Source organism: Tursiops truncatus, chromosome 5 (assembly GCF_011762595.2).
Source record: "Tursiops truncatus isolate mTurTru1 chromosome 5, mTurTru1.mat.Y, whole genome shotgun sequence".
NCBI classification, from domain to species: Eukaryota; Metazoa; Chordata; class Mammalia; order Artiodactyla; family Delphinidae; genus Tursiops; species Tursiops truncatus.
The window spans coordinates 75012302-75032384 of record NC_047038.1 but is presented as its reverse complement, the minus strand read 5'-3'; the positions used below and the strand labels follow the sequence as shown (position 1 = coordinate 75032384).

General features: G+C 36.5%; 1 protein-coding gene across 9 annotated transcripts in view; it reads right to left on the bottom strand.

The window, feature by feature from the left end:
• The window catches only part of CEP135 (centrosomal protein 135), a 79525-nt gene that overhangs the window by 45671 nt on the left and 13771 nt on the right, over positions 1 to 20083 (bottom strand). For 7 of the 9 annotated variants that reach the window (XM_019928146.3, XM_073805294.1, XM_019928143.3 and 4 more), the window contains 5 exons: positions 11855 to 11983; positions 9726 to 9941; positions 6500 to 6565; positions 3827 to 3965; positions 894 to 1117 (listed from right to left, as the gene is read on the bottom strand). In XM_019928146.3, the coding sequence (XP_019783705.1) occupies positions 894 to 1117; positions 3827 to 3965; positions 6500 to 6565; positions 9726 to 9941; positions 11855 to 11983 (774 nt within the window). The remainder of the gene's footprint in view (positions 1 to 893; positions 1118 to 3826; positions 3966 to 6499; positions 6566 to 9725; positions 9942 to 11854; positions 11984 to 20083) is intronic. The other 2 variants (XM_019928142.3, XM_019928141.3) reach the window with 2 other exon arrangements.

The following is a 20083-nucleotide window of genomic DNA, read 5'->3' as shown; positions in this document are numbered from 1 at the left end:
TCTAATCAGAAAATGACTCAAAACCATTTGACAATGGACAGAGATCTTCAGGAAAAAGATGACATAGTTGGTTAATAGAGCCAAGTCTGAAATCAAATGTTCTGAGTTTTAATGATTTTACTCCTAACTTCCCCTAATTTTATCTAGTGTGTAGACAACATTAGGGTCACATAAGCCTCCAGGACTCCCATAGCTCCAAAGCTTAAAATAAAGAAAAATCTAAAGAACCCAAATGATATTTATAAAATGTTGAAAATAATTAAGACCTAAAATAGAGACACATGCTTTTAATCTCTTATAAATCATGGTTAACTTTAAGTAATATATGTCTTTAGACTACCGAGTTGCAAATGTGATTGTAGTGGACAAATGGGATGATCTGTCCAGCACTCACTGACATTTTGTACCTTCCCCTGTTGCATAGTTATCATGGAAGATGACTGGTCTGTACAATGTGGCCTGGCTTTCTGACTGGTCCAAGGCTGGGAATGGCATGAAGCCATATAAACAAAGCCACTTTGCTTCAAGAGACAAAATGCATCTGATACAGAAAGTAAAGGATAGAAAGAGAGGGAATATCCAATAGCATGAGTTCCTGATTCCAGTTTCTGGAAGCTCAGATGCCCCTGCACTCCTCCCATATATATAATGAGCTATTCAATCTTTCCTTAATTTCCAGGAGTCAGTATGCTTTGCTTTGTTCTTAAGTAGTTTTCCTAATTAATACAGTGTTCCTAAAGTACAGGTCATGGAAGAAAACAAAAATCAAAATTAAGAAAGACTTCTTAAAAGCAAGTAGAATAACGTTAGATTTAATACAATAATAAACCATAAAAGTTTGCTCATAAAGATACTTTCTTGCCTTATCAATTACTCTCATAAAGAGATATTACCTTTTCTAGTGTCTTAATTACTGGAATTTTTTCACATGTAGAATGACTTCGAGAGCAAGATCTTCGCTGTATTAAATGCTGGAGTCTTTCTAGCTCTTTCTTATAAAAATCTCGTTCATCTTCTATACCTTTCAGAAACGTATCTAAACGAGAAGGTGACTTGTCTCGTCGTTTTATTCCATGTTCTAGCCTCATCCTCTCAACTTCCAAAGTAAGTTCTCTTTCTGCAAATTAAAGTATAAAATATTAAAACAATGTTGCATATAAAATGTATAATCAGCCAAATAAATTGTATCAATAACTTTTACAATGTAAGTTACTAAAAATCATTAGCTATTTCGTATATCACCTATAACTGCCAGGTATCAAAGAGGTAAATGCTGAAAGGAAAAGAGAAAAAAAACAAAAGCAAAAATTAAAAGTTTAAATAAAATCCAATAAGTCAAAGTCCTCTGCTTTTGTCATATACAAGGATAGGTACTATTTAGTACTACACAGTGAAGCAGTAAATCATCACATGGTACATTCTGATGACCTGAAAATGCACTAAAAGAAAATTTACCTGTAAACAATTGATCATAATGTGGGCAATTTTAACATTAAGCTTGAATTTAATATAGTATATATACAAAAAGGTCAAAACAACTAGTCTTTCTTTAAATAAACACAATTATTAACTTTTACCATAGAAATCACCTTTTCAGGAGTCATAAGTAGCCTAATACTGGCAATTTCATATAGTTCAATTTAACTGATATTCTTTACAGCTCTAAAGCATGAAATGATTTTCAAGACATATTCTGATTCACTTCCCATCTTTTCTTTCATTCATTCCACAGATAATTATTGAGTATTTACTATATGCCCAGCATGAGCTAAGGATACAAGTATGAAAAACATAGCCAAGGTCAAATAATTATTCTAGTTGTAGTAGGACAACAGCTACAAAAGAACAGCATGCAATGCAATCTGGAGGATGAATAGGGAAATTCATTCTGAGGAGTGACCAGAGAGGTAAGAAAGTATGAGAGTGGAAGGAACAGGCAAATGTGTTAAATGCTAAGTCAAATAAACTGATGAATGGAAAAGTGTCCACTGCATTTAGCATAATGGAGGTGAGTGGTGACCTTAACAAGAGCTGTTTTATTGGTGACGTGAGGACAGAGCCAACTGGAGTGGACTGAGGTGATAAAGGGTAGTTGGTGATCAAGCAGAAAAGTACAGATGACTTTTTAAGGTGTTAAAGCTATGATGAGAAGGAAAGAGTGGCTGGATAGGAATGGGTACAATTTTTGCTTTTAGAATGGGAGAAGGGTAAGCATGTTTGAACACTAATGGGAAAAAAACAGTACAAAGGCTAAAGTTAGGAAAGAAGATAATTAATATGAAAGCGTTATAAAATTAGAGAGAATGGGATCTAGAGAACAGATGGAGGCAGTGGCCTTTCTTAAGAGGTACAAGTAACAGGAGGGAAGATAAAGATGGACAGGTTCAAGATCTGGGGACAGGAAACCGACAGAATGCCTCCCTGACGGCTTCCATTTTCTTAGGGGAAACCAAAGGTTAAGATCATCCTCTTAGAATGGGTTTACTGAGAATGAAAAACACTTGAAAATGTTCCCTGCAGAGACTGGGCAACTAAGCAGTAAGAAGTATAGAGTAAGATTTCCACACATCACTGAGGGGTGGGTGCTGTGGTTTGGGACCATACAAGTTACAGTGCCGTTGATACTGTCGGGTGCACACGCAAGGACTGCTTAGCTGCTCATGTGTGAGTACTTTGGTTGATCCATGGCTAGGTTTTGTGCAGGGGGATATATTCAAAACACAAAGGAACGAGGGAGTTTCAGGTATCTGAAAAATTACACTGAAATGGCAGGATAGAGCTAGCATGAAAGGAAGTAAATTGCAAAGTTTTATATGTAGGTCTAAGCACTTTAATAATATATTAACCCATTTAATCCTCACAACAACCTTCTGGATTAGGTGCCACCATTAACCACACAGATATGGAAACTGAAGCAATGCTAAGGAACATGCTCAGGTCATACAGCTGGTAAGTAGAGAAGGTTAGACAGATTATCCACATGAATGCTGAAGAGCCTAGGATATAGCTTCTTCTTAAAATAGCACACTGGCTTTCTTTCACTACATGGAGTTTGATGGCACCAGGCTTCCACACTTGCCATCCCCTCTGCCTGGAAAATTGCCCCAGATCTTCATATGGTTGGTGTCCTGTCACTAAGCCCTTGGATCAGTTGATCTCTAGCATACCCTCCCATTGTATTTGAAAATTCTTACCACCTAAAACTAACTTCTTCACTTATGTGCTACTAGTTTGTCTCCCTAACTAGATTAAAGCCACCACAAGAGCAGGGGCCTTTGTGTATCTTGTTTACCATTATGTACCCTGGCACCAAAACCGGTTCATAAACACTTGTCAAATGAATGAATGAACAAATGAATGAATTCTTACAAGTTCCTTAAATCAACTCATTTAGGATGGGGTACCTGGCAGAAAGCCTATTTCAAGTGTGTGTGTGTGTGTGTGTGTGTGTGTGTACTTTAAGGTGATAAAACTGCATTTACTTAAAAAGATTCTATACTTCAATTTTCCACTATTTCAGAATGGTCTTCCGCGTAATCGTAATTAATTCTATTACTGCATGCCTCAAAGAAGGATATATGTACATTGAAAAATATTCAAACGGGGTTCCCTGTACCAACTAGTCAGAATGTAAAAGGCCCCTGTAAGGTCCCTGAGGCAGAGAGGTTTTCTACTGTATCTCAGTGCCTACTCTGGTTTCTGATACACAGCAAGCACTCAACAAATATTTATTGAATGAATGAATGAAAGATCATCTACTACTAAAAATAATACATTAAGAAGACATCACAATCATTTTTTAAGTTACCAACATTTCATATTTTACCTGTAACTGCGAAACTTTCAATTTTTTTGTTAAGTCTTTGCTTTTCTTGTTCAAGCTGATGAACAACAGTTTCCAGGTCTGATTTTATAAGGAGTTCATCACTCAGCCTCTCCTTTTCTTTATGACATAAGTTTAATTCCTGAAAATTTTAACACTATAATTAAGATTTCTAGCAACTTTATAAATATAGCACTTAAAACAGTATTTGTAAGCACATTTATTTAAGAGTAAGTCACATACACACTTTTAGTCAGTCAAATATATATGGTTTCAATGAAAGTTAATTATCAATTATGGCTAAAAGCAACAATAAAACCCAAATTCAACAGTGCTCCTTTCTAAAGTAGTAGAACTATCGGATTTTATTTTCTTTTAATTTGTTTCTTTTAATTTGTTAGCATACTGTCTTTTTAAAAAATGAATATGTACTTGTGCAATAAAAAATTTTAAAGTTTTTTATGTTTAAAGGAAAGCAGAAGTTAAGACAGTGCTCTAAGACTACCATAGGTATACATAAGTACAAAGGTTTCTCTCTCAGCCTCATCTGCACAATGAGGATAAGACCAGTACCTGGACACTGAGGATTCATCTATAAATGGATGACTCTGTGAATGTGAAGCACTCTGTACAATGTCCGGCACATGGCAAGTACTTAATAAGTGTTAGCTAATGATATCATTAGTATTTACCTTAAAAAAACAAAAAATGTAGTGCCAATGGAAAAAATAAGAAGGTCAGAAAGTACAGCAACATCTTGCTGTCAGGCAACAATACTAAAATTTGGTCAGAGTTCTGAGATAAGCATTATGAATCACATATAACTGTATACAGCGTGCATAAAAACAGCACTGAACAAACAACAAAAATCCCTGTCCTCACAGAGCTTACACTGTAGTGAAAACATCAAAACATCTACTTTACATTTATTGACCTCACTGGAGAATTTAAAAATATCTACGAAACTCAAGAGTAGACAACATTTAGCAGGTTTAGCTAATTCAATTATTCAATATTGAGCTGAACTGAATACCTGCAGTTGAGTAAAACAGGAAGCCATTGTGATGCACTGTTTATAGTGAGCATATAAAAATCAACAAGTATTTGAACACCTACTATGTGCCAGCATATCACAAATGGCTTTGTTTTTTAATTTGCCTTATGACTGCCACCAGAACATTACAGCTTGACTGTAAAAAGAGTATAAGTAATGAGAAAACTTGGAAATTAGTATTAGTCTTTTCATTATTAGTGGAAACTCATCCAATTTAACAGGCTATTAAAAAAATTCTTAACAATCTTTTGGATGACCACCTAGAAATTTCTACCTGTAAGACATTCTTTCTGCCAGTTCTAGACTCTAAGACTATATGCTATATCTAGGTTTATGCTGGGATAATTATTAGTTTTCTCATTTGAAGACCACCAGAACAAACAATATGACTAGTAAAACGGTTTGTAATGCCAAACAAAATTATTAAAAGACGACTGAGTGCTTTTAATAAAAGTCAACAAAATTTTACAAAGTAACTATCAATTTTTAGTTTAAATATTAGTAAACTGACAAGTCATGAAGTCATTTAAAGAATATAAAATTCCTAACAGGTTTTCCAAATTTGAGTGTAACTTGCTACCTATTATATATGATATAAAAGAATTATAAAAATATAAATGAAACTAAATATATACATACAATGGAATATTACTTAGCCATAAAAAGGAGTAACGATACATGCTATGACATGCTTGAACCTTGAAAACATTGTGCTAAGTGAAAGCCAAACACAAAAGGTCACATATTATATAATTCTATTTATACAGAATATCCAGAATAGGCAAATCTACAGAAACAGAAAGCAGACCAGTGGTCGCCAGAGGCTGAGCAGAGGAAAATGAGGGGTGACTGCTAATGGATATGAAGCTTTTTCCTGGAGTGAAAAAATGTTCTGGAATTACATAGTAATGAAAAAAACCACTGCACCTCCTATCTTCCTCCTCACTCTTTTGCCCACGCCAGCCTGGCCAATGGCAAGTTAAAGACTGACCAGACAGCCCCTCAGGGAGTGGATACAAAACTGTGGGAGCAGAGTAGCAATGAGACCCCCGAGAGATGAAGATCATTTTAATACCTTAAATTACTTTCCCACATTTTCTAAGAAACCAGTTCATTCATTGGAAACTCTGATGCCTTTGTCTTACTCTGCTTACACTTTAGATGGCTTTCTACTGTCCACTAGGATAAAATCCAAACATCCTGCCATGGTTTAGAATGTCTTCCATAATTTGGACAAACTATGGTTGCACTCCTTTGTGCCTATACCAAAACCGCTGAATTGTTCACTTAAAAGAGTGAATATCATGATAGGTTAATTGTATCTTAGTTAAAAAAAAGTATAATAAAACATAAAAATTTTCTTGATGAAAATGCTGGCAATTCAATATAACAGCAGTCCCCAACCTTTTTGGCACCAGGGACTGGTTTCGTGGAAGACCATTTTTCCACGGATGGGGGTGGGGATGGCTCAGGCGGTAATGCACGTGATGGGGAGCAGCAGATGAAGTTCTGCTCATCCGCCGCTCACCTCCTGCTGTGCGGCCCGGTTCCTAACAGGCCACAGACCGGTACCAGTCCACGACCCGAGGGTTGGGGACCCCTGCAATATAACACCTACTTACCAGTTGAAGTTTTCCCATTGTTTCTTCAAGATTCTGCATTTCAGATAGCTTTTTTTTAATCTCTTTCTAGGAATAAAAAGCCTATTAGGTAAATACCTAAAAGTCAAGAATACTTATCACTAAGTCACAGTGCAAATGAGACCAAGCCATTTTCCGAGCAGTTCATGTTCCCTCTCACCAGTGAGACCTGAGGCATTAGCCAGCCCTAAGCCTCAGTTTCAATGAGGAGGAGGCAAAGTTTAGGTTTCTCTAATTTCTTGGTATCCTGAATGCTTACAGGGACCTATCTGTAACATATGAAACGAGAGGGCTACTTGAAAATCTTTTTCTATCTGTATACTTGTAGGACTTTTCTTGATCCTTGATTTTTAGGATTCATCTTGTGGCCCTGTCATTTCCTGACTTTCCTATCTTGTTTGCTTTCTCACCACCTGCTACTACCAACCTGGATCCTCTACACTGCAACTGAGAGTGCTGAATGCCAAGATTAAAATATTATAACCTAGGGGCTTCCCTGGTGGCGCAGTGGTTGAGAGTCCGCCTGCCGATGCAGGGGACACGGGATCGTGCCCCGGTCCGGGAAGATCCCACGTGCCACGGAGCGGCTGGGCCCGTGAGCCATGGCCGCTGAGCCTGCGCGTCCGGAGCCTGTGCTCCGCAACGGGAGAGGCCACAACAGTGAGAGGCCCGCGTACCGCAAAAAAAAAAAAAAAATTATAACCTAATAGGAATCTTCTATTGAGCCAAGGTGTCATTCTTGATTACTGCCAATTGGACACATGAAGCTGTGTTCAATATGTTGTATGCACAGCACAGAATATGCAAAAGGAAGTGGAAAAGGAGAGGAATGAGATATAGGAGTGTTGCAATGAAACTAAAGCCACAAAAGCAAAATTAAAACCGCAATAATTATGTTCTTCATTTTCAAGGCTGTCTTGACTATTCTGGGTCCCTTAAGATTCCACATGAATTTTAGGATTTTTTTCCTATTTCTGTAAAAAATGCCATTGGGATTTGGAGAGGTATTACACTGAATCTGCACATTGTTTTGGGTAGTATGGACATTCGAGCAGTATACAGTCTTCCAATCCATGAACACAGGATATCTTTCCATTTATTTCTGTCTTAATTTCTTTCAGCAGTGTTTTACAGCTGTCAGGGTACAAGTCTTTTGCCTCCTTGATTAAGTTTATCCCTAAGTACTTTATTCTTTTTTGATGCTATTGTAAATGGGATTATTTTCTTAATTTCCTTTTTGTATTTTAATTACTAGCATATAGAAATGCACCAGGTTTTTATGCAATGATTTTGTATCCTGCAAGTTTGCTGAATTTATTAGTTCTGTTTTTTTTTTTTTTTCTTTTTAATGGAATCTTTAGTGTTTTCTACACATAAGATCATCTCATCTGGAAACATAATCTTACTTCTTTCTTTTAATTGGATGCCTTTTATTTCTTTTTCTTGCCTAATTCCTCTGGTTAGGACTGCCAGTACTATGTTGAATAGAAGTAGTAAGAATGGGCATCCTTCCCTTGCTCCTAACCTTAGAGGAAAAGTTTTCAGTCTTTTGTCACTGGGTATGATGTTAGCTGCGGGCTTTTCATAATATGGCCTTTATTATGTTGAGGTAGTTTCCTTCTATTCCCCTAATTAGTGGAGGTGACACTATAAAATTAACTCATATTATTCAACTGATGTAAAGTAGTGATCTTCAAACTAGGTTATACTCATTCCTGGGATAACATAAAGACTATCCAAGTATTATGTAAAACTATCATATATATATATACACACACACACACACAAATAATATATTATTTACAATATATATTATATATATGTATATATAGTTTCAAGGAATCAATATCTGGATTCTTTTTTTTTTTTTTTATAAATTTATTTATTTATTTATTTTGGGGTGTGTTGGGTCTTCGTTTCTGTGCGAGGGCTTTCTCTAGTTGCGGCGAGCGGGGGCTACTCTTCGTCGCGGTGCGCGGGCCTCTTACTGTCGCGGCCTCTCTTGTTGCGGAGCACAGGCTCCAGACACGCAGGCTCAGTAGTTGTGGCTCACGGGCCTAGCTGCTCCGTGGCATGTGGGATCTTCCCAGACCAGGGCTCGAACCCGTGTCCCCTGCATTGGCAGGCAGATTCTCCACCACTGCGCCAGGAAAGCCCTGGATTCTTAAATTTGCACATACAGTCCTTCTTAAAAATTATCTACCTGAGAACCTGCTTGTGCTCTAGGTATCATGTGAGTTCTTCTTTCCCACTTCCCCTTCCAAAACTGCCTTTTCCCCACTTTTCAAAAGAAGGGCATGCATCTAATGTAATTCTATCTCTACTTATAAAAAACTTCCGAAGCACCAGACAAAAAGATAACCTGAGACGTTGGAGCTGGCCGAAGCCTTTGATTAAGACACTATTTTCTCCCATTATATCTTACTAAGAAATGTATTTCCAATAAAATTTTACTTTTTAATTTAATAAGTATTTATCAACATTTGTACTACAGTTGTCACTTTGATCCACTGATTACTAATAATTATAATGATAACACTATTTAGAGGAAAATACTAAATACTAACACTCTGAACCTTACAGTCGCAGGACATTTTTTAAAATAAAAAATTTCAATTCATGTATTTTTTTAACTGCAGAGACATTTGATATGAGTTATTATAAAAAGATATTCAAGCATAAAATATGTTAAAATAGGATAAAATTTTGTGAGGATTTCAAGAAGGGTCATTTGGATTATACTGGCTATATTTAAAAGAATGATATGACAGTTTTAAAAGATCAATACTTACAATTGATTAGAAATTACATCCTTTGCATCTATTTAAACCTGAAGATGAAAAATGTTAGCTATCAACTTAAAAATGTGCAAGGACATACACAGTTTTAAAAAATACCTTTAAAGGTTCATGAGCACAAAATGACCTAGAGGACAAACTTCAGAAGCCTGCTCACAATGCAGAGATAAAAGGACAGAGATGAAAATCTTGTAGAAAAAGAGGATAGAGTCTGGAGAGCTGTCCTAGGAAGAGATGTGCTTCAGAAAGACAAACAACTAGAAAAAGGGCAAGAATTTAGGGGATGTAAACAACACCTTAGAAAAACGTGAATTACAAAACAAACCAAAAGGCCTGAATAGGACATCAAAAGGTCTCAAGCTCACCATACTCTAGGAGAATTAATGAGCACCTCCACAACCTAGACACACCTTTGCTTCCTCAAGTTCTTTGTCGGCAGTCTCGAGCACTTCTTCTTTATGTCTTTCCAACTGCTGTGCTAACTGGTCTATTTCAGTTAATTCCTGGCAGAGTTTTTCATTTTTGTTACTTAAATTAACAACTTCAGTAGTTACTGTTTCCTTGGTTTCCATAAGCTCTTGTATATGCTTTTCCAGGTCTTTATTAGCTTGCTGAAGAAAGTCAACCTAAATTGAATTTGTAATTCATAAGGTATATAAATTGGAAAATTATTAAAATACTGAACTTCCAAAATATTTCAAAATACTATATTTAAAAAAAACCCAAAAGTTAAAACCCCAGCTCTTTTACATTTGCAAACTTATACTGTTTCTATTTGCAAAACTGACAATGTGTGGTTTAGGAAAAATATATATCCACTGTCTTCAATTTTCAAGCATGGACGGAAAGGATAAGTAAGAAATTTGTGTGAACTTTTTCCCAATGCAGAGTTTTAAAAATATGACAAGATTATCACTACGATGATAATATTAGTCTAGAGTGCTGTCCAATATAGTAGCCACTAGCATCCACACATGGCTACTGAGCACTTAAAATGTGGCTAGTCCAAACAGAGATGTGCTATAAATGTAAAATACAAACAGGATCCCAAAGACTTAGTACAAAAAAAAGTAAAACGCTGCAACGATATTTGACAACATTGATTACATGTTGAAATGGTAATATTTTGGATATATTTAGGTAGATACATTATTAAAATTAATCTCATCTGTTTTCTTTTTACTTTTTTAATCAGGCTACTAGGAAGTTTTAAATTACATATGTGGCTCATATCCTATTTCTATTGAACAGCACTGCTCAAGAGTTACTGCTGATATTTGGGGCTTACTCTATTCTGGTTGCAGTCTAGGCAGCAGTGACATTTAAATTTCTGAAGGTCATGGAAACAACCTAAATGTCCATCAGAAGAATGGATAAAGAAGTTGTGGTGTGTAAATATATACACACACACAACAGAATCTTACCTAGCCATAAAAAAGAATGAAATAATGCTATTTACAGACACATGGATGGGCCTAGAGATTATCATACTAAATGAAGTAAGTGAGAAAGAGAAAGACAAATACCATATGATACCACTTATATGTGGAATAAAAAATAATAATACAAATGTACTTATTTACTAAACAGAAACAGACTCATAGACATAGAAAACAAACTTATGGTTACCAAAGGGGTAAGGGGATGGAGGATGGATAAATCAGGAGTTTGGAATTAGCAGATACAAACTACCATATATAAAACAAAGAACAAGGTCCTACTGTATAGCACAGGGAACTATATTCAATATTATGTAATAAAACATAATGGAAAAGAATATGAAAAAGAATAATATATATAACTGAATCACTTTGATGTATACCAGAAACTAACACACATTGTAACTCAACTATACTTCAATTAAAAAACAAATAAATAAATTCCTAAAGGTCATTTGTCATGCTTCATAGAAGTCTCTTGTTCTTTCACTCTTAGGTCAAATGCATGACAAGGGAAACCACTACATAGGTAAGTGAAAACTATATGTTTAATTTTTATATTTATTTTAAAAAACCATCTTTTATATATTATAAAAGAAATACTGTCATAAAAATTTTGAAAATGGAGAAAATCATAAAGAAGACTATCACATCACACAAAGATAAACATTGCTAGTGTACTTTGGTGTATTCTCTTCTAGTGTTTTCTCTTTCTGAATGCATACACACATTTTTTTGGTGTGTGTGTGTTCACCTAGTGTTTTTTTTATTTTTTTATACAGCAGGTTCTTATTAGTCAGCAATTCTATACACACACACATTTTTTTTTAAAGCAAATTGAAGGTTACATTTTACCTATGGTTTATTCTCTTCTTTTAAATATTTATCATTATGGTGTATATATTCCTACCTCATTAAATATTCTTAAAAAACATGAGTTTTCAATAGCTGTACCCAATTTTGGATACTTTGACTCCATCAAATTTTTTCCACCGTAAATAATAGCCAAGAAAACAACGCTGTCACTTTCACAAACCCACAGACCATTATAAACACTTATGATTTCATATGCTCAGTGAAATAATTATAAAACTCATTACCTGAATATTTAAATGAGCAATAAGCTTTTCGTTGGCTTTATTTTTAGTCTCCAGAGAAAGGATATCAGGGGAGCGACCCCCATCCAATGCAACCGACAGTCGTTCTATCTCTCGTTCTCTTAGTTCAATCTGAAGACATAAAGTCGTGCTATCATTTTAAAAACTCGGGTTTTCAACTGAAATGATTAACACTGGACAAACATTTATTTGGATATACTTCCATTTTTCTTAGGTCCCACAATATATACAAAAGATTAACATTCATATATATACCCACACATAAATGGGATTACGAAATGCATTTATGCAGAGCAAAAATATACACAGAAAATATCAACCTAAGAACTGTCAACATAGGTTTCATAAGTATTTTTATTGAAGATATTCTTCCTAATTTTTTTGTTTTGTTTTTTCCTCCTCTAAGAGTAGGCAATGTTTATATAAAAAGAAACTACTAACTACTGGAATTGAGTCTGAACTACTTCACTGCCTGGTGGAATAAATGTGGGATAAACAAATGAATGTAAAACACAAAGGAAAGTGATTTGCTACTGAAACTCAATATTAAAAAGGATATGAGGCTGGAGTGAATTTAATTAATTATCTATTATTTAGAAAACAACAGACTATGATTAAAAACATCACTACCAACCACGAATTCACATACAAGAATCTGGAAAAACAACCTGAACCAAGATGGCGGAGTAGAATGACGTGCTCTCACTCCCTCTTGGGAGAACACGAGAATCACAACTAGCTGCTGGACAATCATCGACAGGAAGACACTGGAACTCACCAAAAAGGATACCCCACATCCAAAGACAAAGGAGAAGCCACAGTAAGACTGCAGGAGGGGCGCAATCACAGTAAAATCAAATCCCATAACTGCTGGATGGGTGACTCACAGACTGGAGAACACTTATACCACAAAAGTCGACCCACTGGAATGAAGGTTCTGAGCCCCACGTCAGGCTTCCCAACCAGGGGGTCCAGCAGCGAGAGGAGGAATTCCTAGACTTACAGACTTTGAAGGCTACTGGGATTTGACTACAGGATTTCGACACGACTGGGGGAAACAGAGACTCCACTCTTGGAGTGCACACACAAAGTGGTGAGCGCACTGGGACCCAGGGGAAGGAGCAGTGACCTCAAGGGAGACTGAACCAGACCTACCTGCTTGTGTTGGAGGGTCTCCTGCAGAGGCGGGGGGGTGGCTGTGGCTCACCGTGGGGACAAGGACACTGGCAGCAGAAGTTCTGGGAAGGACTCCTTGGTGTGAGCCCTCCCACAGTCAGTCATTAGCCCCACCAAAGAGCCACCATAGGTTCCAGTGTTGGGTTGCCTCAGGCCAAACAACCAACAGGGAGGGAACCCAGCCCCACCCATCAGCATTCAAGCAGATTAAAGTTTTACTGAGCTCTGCCCACCAGAGCAACAGTCAGCTCTACCCACCACCAGTCCCTCCCATCACGAAACCTACACAAGCCACTTATATAGCCTCATCCACCAGAGGGCAGACAGCAGAAGCAAGAAGAACTACGATCCTGCAGTCTGTGGATCAAAAGCCACATTCACAGAAAGACAGACAAGATGAAAAGGCAGAGGGCTATATACCGTATGAAGGAACAAGATAAAACCACAGAAAAACAACTAAATGAAGTGGAGATAGGAAACCTTCCCGAAAAAGAATTCAGAATAATGATAGTGAAGATGACCCAGGACCTTGGAAAAAGAATGGAGGCAAAGATCGAGAAGATACAAGAAATGTTTCACAAAGACCTAGAAGAATTAAAGAAGAAACAAACAGAGATGAACAATACAATAACTGAAATGAAAACTACACTAGAAGAAATCAATACCAGAATAACTGAGGCAGAAGAACGGGTAAGTGATCTGGAAGACAGAATGGTGGAATTCACTGTTGTGGAACGGAATAAAGAAAAGAGAATGAAAAGAAATGAAGACAGCCTAAGAGACCTGTGGGACAACATTAAATGCAACAACATTTGCATTATAGGGGTCCCAGAAGGAGAAGAGAGAGAGAAAGGACCCGAGAAAATATTTGAAGAGATTATAGTCGAAAACTTCCCTAACGTGGGAAAGGAAACAGCCACCCAAGTCCAGGAACTACAGCAAGTCCCACATAGGATAAACCCAAGTAGAAACACAACAAGACACATAATACTCAAATTGGCAAAAATTAAAGAAAAAGAAAAATTATTGAAAGCAGCAAGGGAAAAATGACAAATAACATACAAGGGAACTCCCATAAGGTTAACAGCTGATTTCTCAGCAGAAACTCTACAAGCCAGAAGGGAGTGGCATGATATACTTAAAGTGATGAAAGGGAAGAACCTAAAACCAAGATTACTCTACCCAGCAAGGATCTCATTCAGATTCGATGGAGAAATCAAAAGCTTTAGAGACACACAAAAGCTAAGAGAATTTAGCACCACCAAACCAGCTATATAGCAAATGCTAAAGGAACTTCTCTAAGTGGGAAACACAAGAGAAGAAAAGGAACTACAAAAACAAACCCAAAACAATTAAGAAAATGGTCATAGGAACATACATATCGATAATTACCTTAAACGTGAATGGATTAAATGCTCCATCCAAAGGACACAGGCTTGCTGAATGGATACAAAAACAAGACCCATATACATGCGGCCTACAAGAGAACCACTTCAGTCCTAGGGACACAGACAGACTGAAAGTGAGGGGATGGAAAAAGATATTCCATGCAAATGGAAATCAAAAGAAAGTTGGAATAGCAATACTCATATCTGATAAAACAGACTTTAAAATAAAGAATGTTACAAGAGACAAGGAAGGACACTACACAATGATCAAGGGATCAATCCAAGAAGAAGATACAACAATTATAAATATATATGCACCCAACATAGGAGCACCTCGATACATAAGGCAACTACTAACAGCTATAAAAGAGGAAATCGACAGTAACACAATAATAGTGGGGGACTTTAGTACCTCACGTACACCAATGGACAGATCATCCAAAATGAAAATAAATAAGGAAACAGAAGCTTTAAATTACACAATAGACCAGATAGATTTAATTGATATTTATAGGACATGCTATCTGAAAACGGCAGATTACACTTTCTTCTCAGGTGTGCATGGAACATTCTCCAGGATAGATCACATCTTGGGGCACAAATCAAGCCTCAGTAAATTTAAGAAAATTGAAATCATATCAAGCATCTTTTCTGACCACAACGCTATGAGATTAGAAATGAACTACATGGGAAAAAACGTAAAAAACACAAACACATGGAGGCTAAACAATACATTACTAAATAACCAAGAGATCACTGAAAAAATCAAAGAGGAAATCAAATAATACCTAGAGACAAATGACAATGAAAACACGACGATCCAAAACCTATGGGATGCAGCAAAAGCAGTTCTAAGAGTGAAGTTTATAGCTATACAAGCCTACCTCAAGAAACAAGAAAAATCTCAAATAAACAATCTAACCTTACACCTAAAGGAACTAGAGAAAGAACAGCAAACAAAACCCAAAGTTAGCAGAAGGAAAGAAATCATAAAGATCAGAGCAGAAAAAAATGAAACAGAAACAAAGAAAACAATAGCAAAGATCAATAAAAGTAAAAGCTGGTTCTTTGAGAAGAGAAACAAAATTGATAACCTTTAGCCAGACTCCTCAAGAAAAAGAGGGAGAGGATTCAAATCAATAAAATTAGAAATGAAAAAGGAGAAGTTATAACAGACACTGCAGAAATACAAAGCATCCTAAGAGACTAATGCAAGCAACCCTATGCCAATAAAATGGACAACCTAGAAGAAATGGACAAATTCTTAGAAAGGTATAACCTTCCAAGACTGAACCAGGAATAGAAAATATGAACAGACCAATCACAAGTAATGGAATGGAAACTGTGATTAAACATCTTCCAACAAACAGAAGTCCAGGACCAGATGGCTTCACAGGTGAATTCTATCAAACATTTAGAGAAGAGCTAACACCCATCCTTCACAAACTATTCCAAAAAATTGCAGAGGAAGGAACACTTCCAAACTCATTCTATGAGGCCACCATCAACCTGATACCAAAACCAGACAGAGATACAAAAAAAAAAAAAGAAAATTATAGACCAATAGCACTGATGAATATACATGCAAAAATCCTCAACAAAATACTAGCAAACAGAATCCAACAGCACATTAAAAGGATCATACACCATGATCAAGTGGGATTTATCCCAGGGATATGAGGATTCTTCAATATACACAAATCAATCAATGTGATACATCATATTAACAAATTGAAGAATAAAAACCATATGATCATCTCAATAGATGCAGAAAAAGCTTTTGACAAAATTCAACACCCATTTATGATAAAAAACTCCCCAGAAAGTGGGCATAGAGGGAACCTACCTCAACATAATAAAGGCCATATATGACAAACCCACAGCAAATATCATTCTCAATGGTGAAAAACTGAAAGCATTTCCTCTAAGATCAGGTACAAGACAAGGATGTCCACTCTCACCACTATTATTCAACATAGTTTTGGAAGTCCTAGCCACGGCAATCAGAGAAGAAAAAGAAATAAAAGGAATACAAATTGGAAAAGAAGAAGTAAAACTGTCACTGTTTGCAGATGACATGATACTATACATAGAGAATCCTAAAAATGCCACCAGAAAACTACAAGAGCTAATCAATGAATTTGGTAAAGCAGCAGGATACAAAATTAATGCACAGAAATCTCTCGCATTCCTATACACTAATGATGAAAAATCTGAAAGAGAAATTAAGGAAACACTCCTATTTGCCACTGCAACAAAAAGAATAAAATACCTAGGAATAAACCTACCTAGGGAGACAAAAGACCTGTATGCAGAAAACTATAAGACACTGATGAAAGAAATTAAAGATGATACCAACAGATGGAGAGATATACCATGTTCTTGGATTGGAAGAATCAACATTGTGAAAATGACTCTACTACCCAAAGCAATCTACAGATTCAATGCAATCCCTATGAAATTACCAATGGCATTTTTTACAGAACTAGAACAATCTTAAAATTTGTATTGAGACACAAAAGACCTCAAATAGCCAAAGAAGTATTGAGAGAAAAAAACGGAGCTGCAGGAATCAGACTCCCTGACTTCAGACTATACTACAAAGCTACAGTAATCAAGACAATATGGTCCTGACACAAAAACAGAAACATAGATCAATGGAACAAGATAGAAAGCTCAGAGGTAAACTCACGCACCTATGGTCAACTAATCTATGACAAAGGAGGCAAGGATATACAATGGAGAAAAGACAGTCTCTTCAATAAGTGGTGCTGGGAAAACTGGACAGCTACATGTAAAAGAATGAAATTAGAACACTCCCTAACACCATACACAAAAATAAAATCAAAATGGATTCAAGACCTAAATGTAAGAGCAGACACTATAAAAGTCTTAGAGGAAAACATAGCAAGAACACTCTTTGACATAAATCACAGCAAGATCTTTTTTGATCCACCTCCTAGAGTAATGGAAATAAAAACGAGAATAAACAAATAGGACCTAATGAAACTTCAAAGCTTTTGCATGGCAAAGGAACCCATAAACAAGAAAAGACAACCCTCAGGATGGGAGAAAATATTTGCAAACAAATCAATGGACAAAGGATTAATCTCCAAAATATATAAACAGCTCATGCAGCTCAATATTAAAGAAACAAACAATGCAATCCAAAAATGGTCAGAAGACCTAAATAGACAGTTCTCCAAAGAAGACATACAGATGGCCAAGAAGCACATGAAAAGCTGCTCAACATCACTAATTATTAGAGAAATGCAAATCAAAACTACAATGAGGGATCACCTCACACCAGTTAGAATGGGCATCATCAGAAAATCTACAAACAACAAATGCTGGAGAGGGTGTGGAGAAAAGGGAACCCTCTTGCGCTGTTGGTGGGAATGTAAATGGATACAGCCACTATGGAGAACAGTATGGAGGCTCCTTAAGAAACTAAAAATAGAACTACCATATGACCCAGCAATCCCACTACTGGGCATATACCCAGAGAAAATCATAATTCAAAAAGACACATGCACCCCAATGTTCATTGCAGCACTATTTACAATAGCCAGGTCATGGAAGCAGCCTAAATGCCCATCGACAGACAAATGGATAAAGAAGTTGTGGTACATATATACAATGGAATATTACTCAGCCATAAAAAGGAACGAAATTGGGTCATGTGTTGAGACGTGGATGGATCTAGAGACCATCATACAGAGTGAAGTAAGCCAGAAAGAGAAAAACAAATATTGTATATTAACGCATGTATGGGAACGTAGAAAACCGGTTCATCTGTACCATTTTTCAGGGCAGAAGTTGAGAGACAGATGTAGAGAGAAAACATATGGACACCAAGGGGGGAAAGCCCCGGTTAGGGGGGGGGGATTGTGGTGTGATGAATTGGGCGATTGGAATTGACATGTATACACTGATGTGTATAAAATTGATGACTAATAATAACCTGTTGTATAGAAAAATAAATAAAATAAAATTCAAATATTAAAAAAAAAAGAAAACCCCACACACTTTCAATATTTGGTTTTGTTTTCCAAAAAATTTGAAAACAAAAACCAAGTATTCAATTTAACAAACAATTATTGAGCTTTGTTCTTAAGAATACAAAGATGAATAAAACACAGTCCCTTACTTTCAGGAACACACAGCTTTACAGGAAAAGCAAGCAAGCTAACCAATAATTGCTTTAATATGTTATTCAATGGTAGAAAAATAGAAATAGGTATATGGTACCAAAGTAGTCAAGGGAATAGAGTGATTTAGACTCCATTATACAATCATTTCTATCGAAATTAATGAAGGCCTTATCAAATAAACGAGTCTAAAAAACTTATAAATGATGCTAGTCAGAGAAGAAAGGAGGGATGTTCCAGGCAGTGACAGAGAAGCATAAAGCAACACGGTATGTTTGAGAGAGCAGAAATGACTCAGTATGACTGGACTGTAATGTGCGAGGAAACTAATAGTTGGAGATGAGTCTGAAGAATTAGGCAGGAACTAATTATGATAAGCACTGAATACTTCGCTGGGAGAAATATTACTCTGGACTAAAGGATGAATTTGATAAGAATAAGACCAGAGGCAGGAAGACCATTGTAGGAATATATGAGAGATGATTAGGGCCAGTGGGATAGGGCAGAGCAGAAGTAGTAAGTTTAAGAAGCACTCAGAACTGACAGAGCATGGTGAGTGGTGTGTGACAGGAGGAGAATGAGATCTAGAAAGACTACAGAATGTTGGCTTGGGCAAATGCTGATGCTTCCAACCAAAGTAGAGAATATAGGAGGAAAAAGAGATTTGAGACAGAAGTTGGGAAGTTCAGTACTAGGCATATGTGTACAGAGAGCATTCATCCAAGTGAAAATGCCCAGTGTCAAGTTGGGTATATGGGTCTGGACCTCAGCAGAGAGGTCTGAGCCTGAGACACTGGGGAGTCATCAGTATTCAGGTAATAAACTAAGAGAGTGGATGAGACTATTTGAGAAAACACAGAGGGAGAGGAGAAGGAGTCAAAGACAGAGTCTTGAGAGACAGTGATATTTTAGGGAGCAGGCAAAGGAAAAAAGCAAAGAAGATATTATAAGAGGTTAAAAAAAAAAAAGCAAGAAAAGGAAAACCAACAGAAAATGAAGCCACGGATGAGTTTCAAAGAAAAATTATGAATGATGTCAAATACTACAGAGTGGGTCACAAAAATGAAGACTTAAAGTATCTTTCTGGAGGTAGCAGTTGATGTCAGTGGTATCAATTACTAGGTCAATTTATAAAGTGTGGGACAGAAGCCAGAATGCAAAAGGTTATGGAGTGAACAGGAGGTGAAGAAGCAGAGAAAGAAGAATAAGATACTCTTTAGAGAAGTACTTATGAGGAAGAAAACATTAATTAGCAAGAGGGAAAAGTAGTTAAAAGAGATTTTTAACGGGATATTAGTGATGACACTAGTGCCTCCTCACCGGACTGTTAAGAAGACTAAAAAATTTATAATTGTAAAGCGGCCATGTAAGCTTGTTAAAGAATAATTGATTAAAGCAATATCCTAAGGAGAAGAGAGAAAATGGGGCCAAGTGCCCAGGCAGAAAGACTAAACCTTAAACAGGAAGAAGTACCACCCTACCCACTAAGTCTTAAG